At 39.4% G+C, this 18,237-nt stretch overlaps 1 protein-coding gene across 6 annotated transcripts in view; it reads left to right on the plus strand.

Moving 5' to 3' along the window:
* The window catches only part of ITGA6 (integrin subunit alpha 6), a 44,487-nt gene that overhangs the window by 17,937 nt on the left and 8,313 nt on the right, over window positions 1–18,237 (plus strand). For 4 of the 6 annotated variants that reach the window (XM_074146073.1, XM_074146074.1, XM_074146075.1 and 1 more), the window contains exons 2-14: window positions 3,201–3,328; window positions 3,749–3,828; window positions 5,623–5,878; window positions 7,380–7,511; window positions 9,852–10,062; window positions 10,517–10,710; window positions 10,850–10,946; window positions 11,730–11,837; window positions 13,592–13,687; window positions 14,179–14,240; window positions 15,487–15,644; window positions 16,508–16,663; window positions 18,024–18,139. In XM_074146073.1, coding sequence (XP_074002174.1) covers window positions 3,201–3,328; window positions 3,749–3,828; window positions 5,623–5,878; window positions 7,380–7,511; window positions 9,852–10,062; window positions 10,517–10,710; window positions 10,850–10,946; window positions 11,730–11,837; window positions 13,592–13,687; window positions 14,179–14,240; window positions 15,487–15,644; window positions 16,508–16,663; window positions 18,024–18,139 — 1,794 coding nt within the window. Of the gene's footprint in view, window positions 1–3,200; window positions 3,329–3,748; window positions 3,829–5,622; window positions 5,879–7,379; window positions 7,512–8,742; window positions 8,860–9,851; window positions 10,063–10,516; window positions 10,711–10,849; window positions 10,947–11,729; window positions 11,838–13,591; window positions 13,688–14,178; window positions 14,241–15,486; window positions 15,645–16,507; window positions 16,664–18,023; window positions 18,140–18,237 lie in introns of those variants that run through there. The other 2 variants (XM_074146072.1, XM_074146071.1) reach the window with 2 other exon arrangements.

An 18,237-nucleotide genomic window follows, 5' to 3' on the forward strand; every position in this document is an offset into this window, starting at 1 on the left:
TCTGTCTCATACTAACTTAGTTTCATGCACACTTTTATTTTTAAGTGAATTAATTTGGCTTCTATAATAGAATTCTGATTTTTCAGATTTTCTCTTCAACAGTAGGCAAAGTGAATAGCAGCTCTGTTGATCATAAGTCACAATGTGATTGATAAGGGATTTATATGTTTTGCTTGATTTATTCAGCCAAAGATTAGATGCATGTGACTGACTTACATTCCTAATAACGTTGGTAATCCTCATTATCTTTAGCAACCTGTCTTGCAGAACCTGGAAGCATAGGTTTAGTCTTCTCTGCTGTGATCTTTGGAGCAGATAAGTAGTGAAGAAGCACAAAGGAGTTAAACTACTTTTTAATACGTCTTTGGCTGCTACTTGAAAATATATTTCAGTATTTTCCACAGTATCTACCTGAACTGATCAAATCCTTTGCAAGCGCCTGTTGACAGTATGTGCTACTGTTGAACTGTTGTTGTGAATAAGGACTTGCAGTGATGTGCCTAACAGGATTCAAGATTTTTGTGTTTGATGAGCCTTGAAGGCTAGTGAAAGGATTCCTGACAAAAGTTCTTTGAAGTCTGGAGTGTTTTAAATAAGTCTGCTTTGAAATACTTTGTTTGCAGTCGAAAATAACTTATGCAAGATTTGGACAAGGGGGTATGGGCACTGGGAAGAACCTAAGGTCGCCAGTTTCCTTTGAGATTGTGTTGGATTAATGCTTTTTTTTTTTTAAAGACGGCTGAACAATTGCATCTTTCATCTGTTGATCTCAACTGGTGTCTGAGATGCCATTGAATGTTTGGGGCATCTTGTGTCAGGTGGCACATCTTTCCACTGTGTCTTCTGTTGGCTGCGCTGTTTATTCCCTGATGCCTCAGTAGGTCTTCTCCCTGGCTGAACTGTCATCAAGATGACATCATGGTGTGTTGTAAAAGGTATGATTTATCTAGGGAGAGGATATAATCTAGCTATCCCATGGAAAAAAAAAAAGGGTCATAATTGTCTTGATCTAACACCACCGCTGTCAGTAGTTTGCAGATGGGTGAAATAAATCAAGTTAAGTATTTCAATTCCAGAAGCTTTTAGTTGTGTTCACTACGTTGAAACAAAAGGTTTCTGATGAATTTTTGTAAGTGAAGTTCAGTGCATCATTCTTACCCCCCAAGCTTTGAACAAAAAAGTAGAAATAATAAAAATTTATATTTGTTAGGAAATCAGTGCCTCTACTGTCTTAAATTTATGGTTGTTAACGTTAAAAAATATATCTCATCTCTCTTTCCTTGGGGGATAACAGAACTGAGGAGAAAATGTATCTATTCCCACGTTAGGAATAGCTCAGAAACAGATGCTTTGCAAAATAATTACTCTAGGAGATTAGAGTTAAATGCACTGTTGCCAAAATTAGAAATGAAGTTACTAATGGCCTTTCTAAAAGCGTAGTTGTTTAGATTACAAACTCTTGTGATGACTGCTACGTTTCTGAAAAAAATCTTTGAAAAAGATGCCAGATATACGTAGGGGGAAAAGAAGGAAACACTTTAAACCAAAACCCACTCACACTGTGTGTCCTGATTTTATATGTGTATCTGTCAAAAGCAAATATTTTACCTGAAGGTTTCACTGTTCAGGGGATTACCTTCATGAGGGCAAATTTTGGATTTTGGGAGAATTTATTTCTACAAAAGGGGTGAAAACTTGGCTGTTTCACAACACAGATGTAATTTTCTGTTTTTTAAAAAAGTGTGTTTTCTCATAATACATCAGTTTCATTTTGTGTCTCCTTTCTTTAGTGACATTTCTCAATATCAGGAATTCTATATTGATCTTAACTGATCCAGTCTTAACTGTTAGATATGAATAAAAGTGAGTCTTGGTTTTAGTAAGAAAAGTTTTCTGAGGGACAGCAGAGTGCTTTGTCCCACTGCCACTGTAAAGCATGAGAAGAGCTTTTCTCTCGAGCAAAACTCTAAAGCTGAAGCCTTTAAAGAGGGTCTGAGTTCCTCTTTGCGCCTTGTGGATCCAACTGTAGTCCCAGCTTTGTCCTCCTTGACACTATGATGTCAGGGATCGCTTCTTTCAAATGTTCTCTACCAGCGTCAGGAAACACGTGGAATCTGGTTCAGCATCCATCCATCCATCCGTCGTACCTGCTGTGCTGCACCTTTCCATGTGCTGTTCTCTCATCCTGTTTTTTTCAGCTGAGCATGGTGTTTCTTGTTTCCTCCATGAACTATTGCATACTGGTTGTTTTTAGTTTCAGTTAGCAGCTTGGAAGGCAGCTGCACTTTGTGTGTGTCATGCTGCAAAGAAAAATAGACAGTGTAAGAATTTTTTTGGCTGAAGACGCATATTTTGCAAGTATATACATTTACTGGTGATTTTGTGATAATACTCACTGGGGACAGTTGATACAGGGGAAAAAATTTGCTTTATTCAGTTTTTAAAATAGGAACCTTCACGTTTGGTTTCCAGAACAGTGTCCAAGGAAGGCTTATTAGAGTGGCCTTTTTATAGGAGAAATAAGTCCTTTGTGGGAATCCCCTGTTCTCGATGAGAGATTTGTTGGAGAAAAACATTTTCAGCTTCAAGATGGAGTACCTGGCCAGAGGAGTGCGGATGGGAGCGCATGTTTGCACAGAGCCTGGAATAGCTCAGTGAACACTTGCTTGGGCCAGTAGGGATCTTGCTTTGCTTCACAGGTTGGAGATACTAACATGCCCATGAATTCAGCCAAACAGTGGCACAGGACTGATATAAAACAAGAAGAAAGCCTGAAAATGCTTGTAGTCACTGTTTTGGGGGTCTGTGATCATTTCAGTAGCAATATTTTTCCCACCCTTACCAACAATTTCTAGTGAGGCAAAAAATACCACACTTGAATCCCTGATAGAAGGATGTTTTTTGCAAAACTGCTAGACGCCTACTTTTAAAAATTTTTTATCAACCTCTCTCAGTGAACATTGCAGCGATAACAATACATTTACTGGTCTGTGGGTCCAATAATTGCAAAACTATTACTGGTTTACAACCACTCCCCCCCCCATTTTTTTTTTAAGGAACAGGGCTGTGGTGAAGCATCCATCTTCAAATGCACGTCAAACCTCTAGCATCGTGGTGAAAACACTTCCCGATTCTGTTGATTTCCTCTTTTCTAATACTACCTTTGCAGAGCCCTTGAAATTATTTCTGTTTCCCTGCAGATTGCTGGTTGGAGCTCCTCGGGAAAAGGCTTTTCCATCCCAACAAGCCAACAGAACGGGAGGGTTGTACAGCTGTGACATCACATCTCCAAACACACGCTGCACACGTGTTGTATTTGATGAGGAGAGTAAGTTCTTCAGTGCTTTTGTTTTGGATTAAAACAGTTGTCTGATTTTTCTTATTTGATGTTCTTTCCAGATGCTGTGTATCGAACAGTTGCTTCTGTGGATTTATGCATAACATTTTTTGCATCAGAATAAGTTGTACCTTAAATGCTAAGATAGCATGAGATGCCCAAGTCCTGGTAGATTTGGATGTCCCTATTCTTTTGTAAATTGATGTGACATAAAATAATCATGCTGGAAGTGTTTAATAAAATAGGTGTTGTCAGTGATAATATGTACAGACACTGCCACCTGCAGACTGTCTCATGTACTGTATGAAGTGCCTGTCCTGACAAGGACTTTAAAAAAAAAAAAAAGGTAAAAAAAAAAAAAAAGTAGTAGGTAACTGTTAATATTTGAAGCTGTATTATAATACTCTGCAGCTGACCCGAGGATGGAGAGTAAAGAAGACCAATGGATGGGTGTAACTGTCCAAAGCCAGGGGCCAGGAGGAAACGTGGTGGTAAGTCTAAAGGACTAACTTATAAAAATATTTTGGGTCTACAGTAAATGTTCTGAATGGTCTGTGTTTCTGTGCAGCTTTCTGAAAGGTAACTTTGCAATGTTTAGTCCTGTGATTTCCTGTAAGTAAGGACTTAGATATCTGTCTCCCTGGCAAAGAAAGACACTTGAGATTTGTAAAAGCTTTAAATTATTTTTCTAACTGTGAGTTAGCCTGTCTTTATAACCATGTAGGATGGACAGCTCATTTTCAGGGTGTCCACTTATTTTTTGTTTCTTTTAAATACCACTGGCTACAGAAATAGGGAAAAATAGTGTGATAGTTGTGAAAATAGCAGTCTATCATCAGCCTGTTTTCCAAGATGATCAGCCTCACGTTAACTTTCATCAGGGAATTTGGCTGAATTGATCTATGAGTTAATGTGGCCATTGCACTGCGGTAAGACTACTAGCTATTTATTTTGTACAATACAGAGATGTTCTTTATTTTATACAGTACAGAGAGAAAAAGCTTTCAGGAGTTACCAGAGAGTGTTACTTTTTTGGCTCTTTCTCAGTTAAATAAACCACTAATGGTGCTGCAGGATACCAGCTACATCATAAAATGGGTGTGTAGTGAGGCTTCCCTATCTAATTCTTGCAGGTTAATGTCACCGCTTCCAAGACTGGAGGCGGGCGACTTCAGGGTGTGAATCTGGAGTTATTTAAGGATATAGAGGCAATAATAACTTGCTTCAGTCTGCTTCAGAACCCAAAGAGGGAAAGAGCAGACGGAAAGAGTCCTGCTCATTGAATAATTAATCATCAACTAATGCTATCTTGTCTTTTCTGAGAAGGAACTTTTCCTTGTAAGCGACAAGTGGGAAATGCACTTATTAGATGAGGTGTGGGTAGCCTGAATGTCACTGCAGCAGGGCAGCACTGCAGTGCTTGAAGTGTGGAGCAGCTGGGTGTTTGTGTAATGTTTAAGCCTTGATAGGAACCAGAGAAAAGGTATTTCAGCTGGGAAACCTGGCTTGTTTGTGCTCTTCACGTACCTACTACAGCTGCTACTGCAAAAAATGCTGTCGGCAGAGGGGTTTGATTGTTGCACCTCTTTTTACAATGGTTTGGTGGTTATACCACTTAACCCAGTGGCTAGTCATCCTTTATGTTAAATATTTGACTGGAATTCTGTTCCCAGGTGAACAGTCTAAAACGTTAAAGAACAGGTTGTGCTCAGTGCTGCTGCTCTGTCCCAGTGACAGTTATCCTGTGAGTGGAAGGAACATCCAGCATAGGAAGTAGGAACAACTTCCCTCCCCTTCACTGGAAAAGCTTTCAGCCTCTGCTCTGTGGCACTTTTCTGGAAGGGGTGAGTTCTGAATAGTCTCCGGTAGATGGTAGTTGAACCAGCTCCTTGTCTATGTCCTGCACAAGTGTGTAAGTCATTTAACTGACACCTGTGAGGAAACACAGTCACTTCCTTCTTCTCTCCTTGCTTCTTGAAAGAGAGGGAATTGGGTATCAGGGAAAGCTCTAGGGCTAAAAGCCTTAAAACCCCCAGGCAAGAGGCCATGTGACCTTCCTTGACCATGAAGCTGGTTGTTCTGACTTGTATCCATAGATGCCCAAATTTTGCCATACGTTGCCCATAGGGAACAGTGGACTCTCTGCATTGCAGCCTGGATGTGTCTCCAAGGTGACTTTTACAGCATTACTAGCGGTGAAGTATTGCTAAAGGGGACCAGCCTTCTTTGATGACTTGCATACAAACATACAGAAAGCGTCACTTACTGTTTCTTCTGTCTTGCAGACATGTGCACATCGCTATGAGAAAAGGCAGTATGTAAACACAGTGCAGGAAACCCGGGATATCATTGGAAGGTGCTATGTGCTGAGCCAGGATCTCACTATTAAGGATGATATGGATAATGGAGTATGGAGTTTTTGTGATGGTCGTTTAAGAGGCCATGAGAAATTTGGTTCCTGTCAGCAAGGTGTTGCTGCTACTTTTACTAGAGACTATCATTATATTGTGTTTGGTGCCCCAGGCACTTACAATTGGAAAGGTACGACCTGGCTTCCTTCCTGCCTACCCTTCCCATTTCCTCTGAGATTGCTCACAAGGGTTGCATCCTAAGATATAATTTTTTTTTTTTTTGGAGGGTGGAGGGGATAGTAGGAATCTAATGATTTTACCTTGCTTTCACAAAATGCTATGCTCCTGTATCAAAAGTATTTACTGAAGTTCCTTTAAATGTCCTTGAGGGAGTGCTTATGAATGGATACTGGAACTTTGCACTCATGTACAGCAAATTTTTCCCTTATTACTCTTAATCTTATGGTGGGATTAAGTGCTTGCTTTGAGACTTCCATATTAGGACAAATTACTAAATTATTTTAAAGTTATTTGACCAACCTTTTTCTCCTGCATTTGAGGAAATGTTAGATAGCTGCAGTGAGATCGTTGTTACACTACAGTATTCTCCACTTTATTCTTTGTGTAATTTGTGGAAAGTAGTACTTCCCAAATAAAATACTGAAGGATTGCATGAAGATAACTGAACAGAGCAATACTACATGTGTTCATATCTAAAGCCATTGATATCCATGTAAAATTGCATAGATAATCTGTCTGATTAAGAGCCGAGTACTCTTTATCATCTAGGCAATATTCCAAAAGTTAAGGGGAAAAAAACCCATAGATGCTTATCTATTAGTTTATATTGAGAAGCATCTAAATGGCCAGCTCTGTCTCTCTTTCTTAAAGTGATTTTCTCGTCACACTTCATTACGCCAACAGCTGTAAATACTTCCCTCTTCAGAACATCTGATTCTTGAACCATTACATTTTTCCTCTCGCACACCTGTGCCTGCTATATGAACCGTGCAAAATCTTTGAGTTAAGCTCTGGCACAAGGTGTACTTTAGCGAAAACTTAATCTTCTACGTATCTGTCAACAAAATCTGACCAAGCTGAAACAGCATATTGAGTTCAGACACTGTTTTACTTTAATTGTAGAGAAGTGCTATGGCAGTATATCAGTCGTAAGAGTACTCTTCTGCTTGCCAAAATGTTAAAGAAGCCTGTTCATAAAAGGGAAGCACACATTTTATTGAACAATAACTCTTTTTTCCCCTTAAATAATGTTTTCTAAATATATCGCTGGTGTTTGTCATAGCTGAACAGTAAATTATTTTTTTTGTATTCCTGTGTATACTTCCCTCCCTTTTAAGAGAGGCTTTATGAGGTTAAGAACTGTGGGATGAGGGTGGTTCCTGACCAAACTGGTCCCATGTTTTTCTTGAGAATTTTCTTAGTATCCCATGTTTTCCAGTTCATTGTGTGGCCTCTCTGTGGAGCAGCATGAGATTCTGGCACACAGATAGAACTTAAGAGATTCATTGCCTTTTGAAAACACTATCACCAAGTGCACTATTCTGTGTTTGTCCCATTTAAACAGCAGTCACTCTTTCATTCATTGTAATTGATGTTAGTTGGGAACCATTTATCTGTTATTTTCTCCCTTACCATTCATTTGCTTTTATTTTATCATTTCATTTCTTCAGGGGTGGTTCGTGCTGAGCAAAAGAATCAGACATTTTATGATCTGGGTATCTTTGATGATGGGCCTTATGAAGTTGGTGATGAGAGCCGCCAAGATAAGAATCTAGTTCCTGTTCCAGCTAACAGTTACTTAGGTAGGATTAAGTACGTATGGTAAATCTCTTTAGGCTTCTTAAATATTTGTGATCTCAGCTTGGTGCAATGATATGAAATGGGAGCAGAAAATCCTTCGTTTGTGGACCCTGTAACATGTTAACCATTTTGGATAATTCACATCTCCATCCACGTTTATGGGCCAGTTTTAAGTGTAAGATGAGACTCTGCTGAGGCACCTAGAAGAGCTGCTAATGTAATGAGAGATTTAAGAGCTGTGATGAGGACCTACAGATTCTCAGGGAGTGATTCTCATTGCTCTAATGGTGAAGTACAGTCTGTGGATCTGTAGTCCTTAGTCACAAGGTCTCACCCATGTGGTATCAGAAAGTTTATTGAAATTTGAGTTTCTGGATGTCACTGTTAAGACTGCAGTTTCTCTCTCCTGGTAGGTGAGTGCAATTTTTTTTATTCTTCAAGTTTTTACAGGCTTTGAAACTGCCATAATGTAAGTAATGTTTATATTTTAAGTGTGCTTATATTTTAAGTGTGTGTGTGTGTGCATTGCAGCGGGTGAGTCTCTTGCACTTTGTCCTTAGGCTGGTGGACGTTACTGTACAGCAGTGAGATAGGCTGGTGCAGAGAAAAGGCTACGCTGCGTTTTTGGAAAGGCCTCAAGCATAAAATGTAAAGAACCTTTCTGTTCTAGTGCAGATTTCTGTGGTGTATTGGATCCCCTGCTTTTGGCACATGCAACAAATACAGTTTTGGTAACTTGAAACTGGAATTTCTGTGTGAGTAGTGGGAAGCTGAATAGATGGGAAGGCCATTGCTAATATAAAAAGTAAAAGCAAGTCAAGAGAAGAGCCAACCTGGAGGTACATATTTTTTAGAAGAAATAGAACATAAGCTCCCATTAAATATCAGCAATAATTACTGGATGTGAAAAAAATAAATATCATAAGAGCTTATGTTAGAAAGATGCTGCGAGCCTCTTCTGGTGAAATAAGAATTGTTAAGGTGAGGAGTGCTGGGGAGGTGTCTTTTGCTGTGAACAGAGTAATACTGACTTTTTGCAGTTTTCATAACAAATGCATTTATCTCCTAAATGTAAATGCTGCCTTTGATTTGTCACAATCAGAACCTCTTCCACGCAAGACTGCTGTTCCCTGGCATTGCTGTTCCCTCTCTTTAGACAGTAAATAAACATGGTTATAGCTGCTTTGCTTAACTGCTGTTTTTTTCTCTTCAATCTTTCACTCGTGTTTACAGGTCTCCTATTTTTGACAGCTGTATCTGATACTCATCCAGATCAGTTTGTATACAAAACACTGCCCCCCGGCATACAGGTGGACAAATCGGTGGATGTAATGATGAATAGCTACTTAGGTTTGTGACCACTTCAGGTGGCAGCATCTGGTCAGACATAATCTCCAGACCTTTGACACGATCCTCTCCCCACCATCCCCCTCATCTCAAATGCATTGCTAGTAAAAGCATGTAAAAACAGGGATTCAGATGAAGAGGAGCTTGCAAAATAACACGGCTTCAGAGAAACACTGATTTGTCATGCATCTCTCCAGACCCTCTCATCCCTCCCCCAGATGGGACTCACTGAATTTTTCTAAAACTGTCTCATTGCGAATTGCTGTAATTGAGAATTTTCATAGTAGTGGTGAAGTGTTTCAGAAGGAAGGTTTCTATCTGCTGGCTAGCATCTGTCTTCCTTGTAACGTGTGTATTTTTCTACTTTAGCCTTTATTGGATATGTTGGTATATACAGTATATTCTTTTAACTCAGTTTTTCATATATTTTAAAAAGTATTGACTTTGATAAAGAATACATAAGACTAAATTAATTTGAATGTGTCCTTTAGGGCTGCATTAAATCAAAATCACCAGTTTCACCATTACTGTGTAAGGTCATTCTCAAATACTGTATACGTCATTCATGTAAAATACTGTGCTTGTGCAGTACGTTTTGCATGTTTGCAATAGAATGATATTGAATCGTACTTAGGAAGTTTTACAGTAATTTTGCCAGATGCGAAATGTTCAAGCTATATTCAAGTGGTAAGGTGGAGTCAGTTCTCAGCTGGTATGTTTTAAATTGATCTGGTATTTGGTGTCTGTGAAAAGTAGATATGAGTGAGCAATGAAATAATACGTTTTGTGGGGGAAATACTTAAATGTAATGTGTGGAGGAGTGTAAACTTGTAAACATGCGTTCACCAGTCCAAATAGAAATAGAGAATTCCCAGTATATCATACTCTGTTTTAGAGAAAACTTTGATTCAATATACCACTTTAATATAGTAGGGGAATTAACAACACAAGCTGTTAGCTTGTTTGTTTATATTTTATTTCTTTCTCTGTTAAAGGTTTCTCTTTGGACTCTGGTAAAGGAATTGTCTCCCAAGATGAGATGACTTTTGTGTCTGGTGCCCCAAGAGCCAACCACAGCGGAGCAGTTGTTTTACTGAAAAAAGAGAAAAATCAGAGAGCGCTTTCACTGGAGCACATGTTTGAAGGAGAAGGCCTGGCTTCTTCCTTTGGCTACGACGTTGCTGTTGTGGATCTCAACAATGACGGGTATGGCCTCGGTGAACTCCTGCTGCCCGTACAATGGAGGATGGCAATCTGGCTTATTTCTGATTTGGTTTTTTGCATTAGAAATACACGGAATGCCAAATCCCATCTTCCATCTTTTGCTGGAGGAAATGACGGGCATCTTGGAGAACCAGTCACGACACAGTCTACATTTCTAATTATATATAGAAAAAAAGTTTATTTAAATTTAAACAGTTAGTGTAAACAAATCTCATACCCAGAGAAGGCCCTAGAAGATCCTTGGGTGTCACAAAGGGAATATAATCAGCTGGTACTATCAGTGGAGCTGTTGTTGCTCAACCAGTTTAATGTACTTTTTAGTCTTTGTTCAGCAGCTCTTTGGCCAGCTGACCCTCAGACCACAGTCTCATCACTTATTTTTCACAGTACTTCCGTAAAAGCACTGCTTTTTTTTCTTTTTCCCTTTAATTCTAAGATGGCAAGACATTGTTGTTGGAGCCCCACAATATTTTGACAGAAGTGGAGATATTGGTGGCGCTGTGTACATCTACATTAACCAGCAAGGCAAATGGGAAGGAGTAAAACCCATTCGCTTAAATGGAACCAGTGACTCCATGTTTGGTCTCGCAGTTGAAAACGTTGGGGACGTTAATCAGGACGGGTATCCAGGTGAGTGAGAAACGATTACAATAAAAATGTACGTGACTGTTTTGCCTAATGCCAGACTTGGAACATCCTACCCTTACTGTGACTGCAAGCTGCAAAAAGAATAAGAATTATTTTAGATGTTGCAACTTATTTTCAACAGATATTGCGGTAGGGGCTCCATATGATGGCTTTGGCAAAGTCTATATTTATCATGGATCCAAGAATGGAATAAACACAAAACCAGCACAGGTAATGAAATAACCTTTACAATATACAATTAGTCTTGCACAAAATTAAAGGAATGACAGGACTATCCATCTTCTCCCTTTCCATTACTATTGGTGGAGTGGTGGGTATGCAGAAAAGTCACAGGACCCTTCAAAGATGGCACTGTTCACCAGAAAGATTCAGAATTCTTGATTTTAGTCGACATTTTTCTTCTGGGGTAGTTCTTTGGCACCAGTAACGTATAGAGAAGGAAAAAGGCATGTAGATATGTAAGTTTTGGTTTTTTTGAAAGAAATTTGGGGATTTGAAAATAATTATTTTTTTCGTTTTATCTTTCATTACTAATACTTTTTTTATAAAAATGTTTAATAAATATGTTTTTTAATAAAAAATTTTATGCATTCTCCTTTTTTTCTTGAGAACCACTCTATTCAGTTTGCGAGATGACAATAGAACCTTATTATCCTAGAATACTATTAGAATACTTTCTAGAATATTTCTGCAGTTTCAAGTGCCTATACTGCATAAATACTGTAAATAAAGATAGGCTAGGCAACATTTCTATGCAAAACAGTAATTTCTGGTACTTGTTGCTACTGCAAAGTAACTTCTTGGAAGAAAATCCAATCATCTTGGCACTTCGGTGTCTTTTACCTGAACTCAGAGATCCTATCCCCTTGTATCTCACTCTCCCCCCTCCTCCTGGCCATAAGACAATGATGTTCACTTGTTACTTACTTCACTTTTGTAGCCTTTAAATGTCTGAATTCCCTCAATCTGTTTGCTCTTTAGATTCTTGATGGTGAAAAAACAGGCACCAATTTCTTTGGTTACTCCATTGCTGGAAACATGGACCTGGATAAAAATTCCTACCCTGATATTGCTGTTGGTTCCCTTTCAGATTCTGTGTCTGTGTTCAGGTATTATATACAGAACTGTAACTAATTACACCAAGGTTTTGGGTTTAGTTTTTTTAAAAACAAGCTGCTCAGAAGTAACAAAAAGCTGTTTGGCCTGGAGTGTATTTCCCCTTCTAGGAGTTGGAAATTCTGAGGGGGTGGAAATTCCATATATTGGTCTGTTACTTTATAGCCCACTCCTCAGCAAGAAGCTGCCTTATACTATGGATAGAGGGAGAGGGTAAGAGGGTGCATGTGGGCTGTTACTGCGGAGCGCTGATGTGTGCAGTGTGTCTGTCCCCTTGCTTTGCCCTGTGGCAACTTACTTGGACGCCCGTGTCCTTTGATGGAATTAAGGGTAATAAGTGATTATTTTGCCTAAAGAACAGGGAAGTTAACTGATACACTTGCTGGAGCTTTTGTTTGCTGCTGTTACATAAATCTAATCCTGCTTTATTGAAATGGAACCAAACCAAACCCCTCTTTTGTAGCCGAGGATCCGAAATCAGTGAGGCATACAGCCTTGCCGAGGTTGCACTGGGGTCCATGGGACAGCCGTGGGGAAGCCCTGCAGATAGGATCCTCCTGGATTTCTGTAGCACATGCCTTAATTAGGGATGAGGTCACGGTCTTTTGCAGACCTCTACTTTTTTTCCCAGTTCAGTGTAGTGTTAAGTTGAATCACAGTTGAATGGGCAGGAAGAGGACTGTCTCCCCCTCAGAGCTGTGAATGCTGCGTCAAGTCCAGGTCTTTGGTGGTTGCTGTCAGGTCCCAAAGGAGGAGAAGCAGAAATTCCAAAACTGGTTATCTCAATTTTGAGGATGAAAACAACTCTACCTTTCAGGCAAAATTATCTTTCCTACAATTTTTTGATGATCCTATCTCTAAGACGTATAGTATCTGTGTACATAATTGGAACATTCTTAAATGCACTGAAACAGCACCCAATAAAAGCAGCTCATATTGCTTGTGGAAGAGAACAGAGTAGGTGGATGGGAAGTTGGTTAAATTATTAAGTGTTCTGCTTATTCAAAAGGCGCTTTAATCATTTGCTGATAAGAATAGTACAAAAACTTTACAAAGGTGAGAATGAAAACCTTTATGGTGATGAACAGTGAAAGGGGTGGCCCGGTTAAAAGAAATTTGCTAGAAAAGGAGGAGGTGGCTTAATGGCCATTTTAGACAACCTTAGATGCTTCCACAACAGCAGGATCAGCTCATTCATTTGTTCATGTGAACTGTCTTTTCTTGTCCTTTCCACAAAGGAAGAGAAAGGAAAAGTTGTCAGACTGAGTTATGGTTACAGCCTACACACAGAGGAGTCAGGAAATGAAAACATCATTTCCCACAGCCACCCAGGCTCCACATTAAAGCTGCTGTGAACATTAATTTGAATGAACTTCAGTACCTACAGTTGTTCACAGGGGCTGAATTACCATTGGGGTGGGGACCACCACTTTGAATTTTCTGTTTTTTCATATGTGTATAAAATGTCAACCACAACATCGCATTAATGTACCCCGCTTCCCTGTCAGGCATTTAATCCAACTGTAGTTGGTTTTTGTGATTTGCTTTGCTTAGCTTTAAGTAGTTTTCTTTTGTTTCTAACCATTATCAAAGCCAAACTGTTGTTTTTCTTGGGGTGTCTGTTGCAAATCAGTGCAGGCATGGAGGGCATCTGGGATTCACATGAATTACTTCATTAATTTTAACAGAAACTTTTCCTTCTTTTTTTACCCCTTCTTTTCATTCCCCATTTTCCCCCCAAATGAAGATCTCGACCTGTTATAAGCATTAGAAGAAGCATTACAGTACAGCCTGACAGAATTGATCTAAAGAAAAGGAACCCTGAGGACCCTAGTGAAATATGGTAAATATATAAAAAAAAGAGTATTATAAAGTATGGCATATTGAGCTTTCTGTTGTCAAAATTCGTTCAGTCAGTGATGATGTTAAAGTGAAGGGATATGACAGTCATGCAGGTTAAGCATTTTGACTTCCTGAATTTGTGACTACTGTGCTAAAGACAAGGTGTGGAATATGTTCTGTTCATAATGTCCATTTTTGAAAATGAATGTCACTTTGCCACTTAAGACTTCTAACGCTTGTAAGTGTACTAACTTGAACAGCTTTGTCCTGAGCAGAGATGTAAGAGCAAATGCCAGAAAATATTTTTTCTATTGCTTATTAGCCATTTTTTTCTTGCTTTGTAATTCAGTTTAGTAAGCAGCAAATTACTGTTCTAGCATGAAAACCAGAGTCATAAGACTGATAATATCAATCAATGGACTATTAAAACTGCTCAGTCTGTTGGACAATGCCTTATTGAAATTAATATTAATTTCTTGGCACTTTTTACAGGATGGATGTGAAAGCATGTTTTCAATATACTGCAAACCCCAGTGATTTAAATCCAAGAATAAGTAAGTTTTGAAGATTAAAATTTTTGATCTGTTTGTCACGTGGTTTGTTCTTTGTTATTTCTTTACAGCGTATCATGGAAGAAGAGTACTCAGATTATAGTGACTCAGACTGTGACTCTCAGATTTAAAATGTGACTCAATACTGAGGCGAATCAGCTATTGCACTATCTGTATTTAGAGTAACACGTATTTAGAGTCGTGCTGGTGCGTTAGGAAGTTCTGTGGATGACAGACCGAACTGGAGCTGTCTAGGTAACATAACTGCCAGGGAGCAAATGGCTGTCATACAGATCAAAAACATTTTGCCTCTTTAGGCTACTGCTGCTTTAGAAAAGTTTTAAAAGCTCATTTTGTATATCATTAGTAAGCATTATTTCTTATTGGAGAGTTACCCTGTAAAGCAGCATTCTAAATTAATGAAAATAGTTTTAGGGAAATCGGTAACTGAAATAAAAAATCTTTGTATTAATAGGAGCCTGGAAGACTGTGCCATAAATATAGCTAAAACTGTAAAGCATTAGTTTCTCATGTCTCCTGTTTTTTCTCGTTACAATGCTGCTGTTACTACAGCTCAGGAAACTGTGCAGGATTTTGAGAAGAAATGAGAAGAATTTTAAGCCCAAACCTCCTTCTCCTCCTGTGTTGTCTTGAATTTCTCAGTTGTAAAATGCATAGTCTGGCACACAGGGTACTGTTCCCATCCTTGCAACATTGAATTAGCTCAGTGAATACAGAGAGGATTAAAAGATGCACAGAGTTCAGATCTATCAAAACACACCTCAGCATGAGCTAGAAAGCTCTAGTCACAGTCTTGCTTTCAGTGTTAAAATTAAACCTCAGAATCCTGCTGGCTGCTTAGGTGCTGTTTGGGACAAAACAGAACTCAAGGCCAGCCGAGTGGGAATACTTAGAAAATTTTGTACCTCAGCCCTCTACTGGCTCCACAGCAGCTATTGCAGCTCCTTCTGCCAGTTCTGCATGATGGAAAAGTAATGGAGTACGTCTGGAATAAAAGGATTTGGTTTAGAAGTTTCTTCCAAATACATGCACAGGGCACCAGGCCCTCAACTGGAGAGAGATAAAACTGACAGAGTTTTGTAAATAACTGAAAACAGTTTGTGAAGCCCAGCACTGGCTGAAAGAGTCTTCTAGAATAATGTTGTAAGACTGTACCTGACGAAATGAGAGTCCTTTTTAATAAGGCAAGGGATCTTTTTTTATAGTGACCTACTTTATTTCTTAATAGAGATCAACTATACATTTGAAGCGGAGAACGAGAGGAGGCAGTTAGGCCTGCCGTCTAGGGTACGGTTTAAAGACCATCTGTCTGATCAGTTTACTGCAAGTACAATCCTAAGGGGGCAGAACGCAAAAGAGTGTGTGACAACAAAGCTTGTACTGCAGGTAAGGCAGAGTATTTTATTTTTATTTCACTTAGATCTTTTTAAAACAAAAGCATGCTCTTTTTTTCAGCCTCACCGTACCTTTGTATAGAACTTAAGTCACATGCAATATAAAGCTTCAAAACTAGAAAATGACCATAGTTAAGTAGTACCTTATAATTCCCTGCACACGTGCTGCTTCCTCCTGTTGCCCTTCTTACAAAGTATGAATAAAAGTCATAGCTATTGCAGCGTGCTCTGGAGGTCAGTAGAGCTGGACAAGTTTAGAACAATACAGAGGGAATAAATGCCAAAAATAGAGAGCAGTTTCCAATGGAAGTAATTGTTACAGTTTAATGGTGTGGCTTGCTTGGAAAAGAATTTTAACCGACGGGTTTTGGAGGGGATGAATGAGCAGGACAAGAAAGCTTGGTATGTGCTCTCCGACTTGGCTGCTACACTGGCCTTTAAAGGTGGCATTGCTCCAGGAGCTGAACAGATTCTCTGTGGCTCAGCGGTAAGGAGCCTCCAAGGCGCTTTTGACCACTGCAAATTAAAGAGCTGGAACTTAAGGCAACATGGAGAGAGTGTGTTATTTTACTGTTGTAGTGTGAATTTCACTTGCCTGAGTTACCACCTGTTATTCCTACACATTCTTAATGGTGAGAGAAATCATCAGATCAGGAAGCCAGAAAAAAGAAAAGACAGTAAGGCAAGGCTCCTTCTGTTCTTGTGCATTTTTAGAAAACGCTGGGCTTCTATATGGTGAATAGTTTTAATACTGTGAAGTGTAGCAGAAAAGATTTTGCTTTACTGCTTATTCTAAAATGTGTGTCAATTGTGTTTCACTGTACACTAACTGTGCCATTTAAAATATTTTAACAGGAAAAAATTAAAGATAAGCTACGCCCCATTCCAATATCAGTCAGCGTTAAAATTGCTGGCCTGGAGTCCAGCTCACCATCCACAAGAAAAGAGAGGGCACTTCCGGATCTTATACCAATTCTAAATTCAAATGAATCTGAGACAAAGACCACAAAAGTAAGCCTTTCATACCACATTTTCCCATAAATCTGCACTTCAATAAATCACTGAATTTTAAGGACTGTAGAAAGCTAAATTACGACGAAAGGAAATAACTGGGGTGACACTGGGCTTATATTTTATACTGGCTTATATTTTATATTTTGTTATGAACTTGTTACAAAATGTTATGAACTAGATCCTATGCTTCTTTTGCAACAAAAGTGAAGATGGTATAGCTGCTGGGTATTTTTTTTTTTCCCCAACAAGTTTAGGAGGAAATGTACTTTTGATTAAAAATGAAAATCACAGAATGGTAGGGTTGGAAGGAACCTTCAGAGCATCTAGTCTAACCCCCCTGTCAGAGCAGTTTCTCCTAGCGCAGGGTACAGAAGAATGCATCCAGGTGGGTTTTGAATGTCTCAAGGAGATTCCACACCCTCTCTGGGCAGCCTGTTCCAGTGCTCTGCCACCCTCAAAGTAAAGAAGTTTTTCCTCATGGTGAGACACAATTTCCTGTGTTCCAGTTTGTGCCTGTTGCCCCTTGTCCTGTCACTGGGCACCACTGAAAAGAGTCTGGCCCCATCCTCTAAACACCCACCCTCTAGATATTTATAAACATTGATGTGATCCCTTCTTAGTCTTCTCTTCTCCAGGCCAAACAGACCCAGGTCTCTCAGCCTTTCCTCATAAGATAGATGCTCCATTCCCTTGATCATCTTTGGAGCCCTTCGCTGCACTCTCTCCCTTAGTTCCTTGTCTTTCTTGAATTGTGGAGCCCAGAACTGGATACTGCTCCAGATGTGGCCTCACTAGGGCAGAGAAGTGGGGGAGGATGATCTCCCTCGACCTGCTGGCCACGCTCTTTTTAATGCACCCTAGGGTATCATTGAACTTTTTGGCCACGTGGGCACATTGCTGGCTCATCCATCACCTCCTGCTGTGAACACTTGTCCCCACATCACAAAATAATGTACAGTCTAATTCTTCTGAGATAGGATGCTCTAGCAGCATTAGAGCTCTGCAGCAGTCATGTAAAAGAGAGGGAATATCTTGGGTAAAAGATATCGTTTCCTCAGTGCTCACTGAAGAATCAGACTTAAGGATCTTGTTTTTCCTCATTAGAAGTGTACCTCTCACTCAGCGTTATCTAATTCGGCCTTTTAGTCACATTTAAAGTTCTAAATTATCAGCCTCAAAGGCTGTGTCTCACAAAGAAAAACTCTCTTGACAGGCAAGAAGCAAGAGGCAGGTTAAAATCTTACTCTATTCAGGAAAGTCTGAGTTCCCTGTAGGTGCTTTACGCAGTGCATATCAGAAATCTTGTTTTAAGCTGGTATTATGTGACGTGCAGTAAAAGTGCTTTGATTTTACTTAGGTGGAGTTCTTGAAAGAAGGATGTGGAGAAGACAATGAATGCCACAGCAATCTGAAACTTCAGTACCGGTTTTGCACTAGAGAAGGAAATGAAGACAGGTTTACTTCTTTACCGATGTAAGCCTTGATCAATGTATTGCTAAAAATCAAATTATTAACAGGTGCTTAAAAGAACTTTGAGGAGAGAGTTTTGGGAGGTAGAGCAGCTTTGTTCT

This window comes from Numenius arquata, chromosome 3 (assembly GCF_964106895.1).
Source record: "Numenius arquata chromosome 3, bNumArq3.hap1.1, whole genome shotgun sequence".
In the NCBI taxonomy this organism is placed as follows: Eukaryota; Metazoa; Chordata; class Aves; order Charadriiformes; family Scolopacidae; genus Numenius; species Numenius arquata.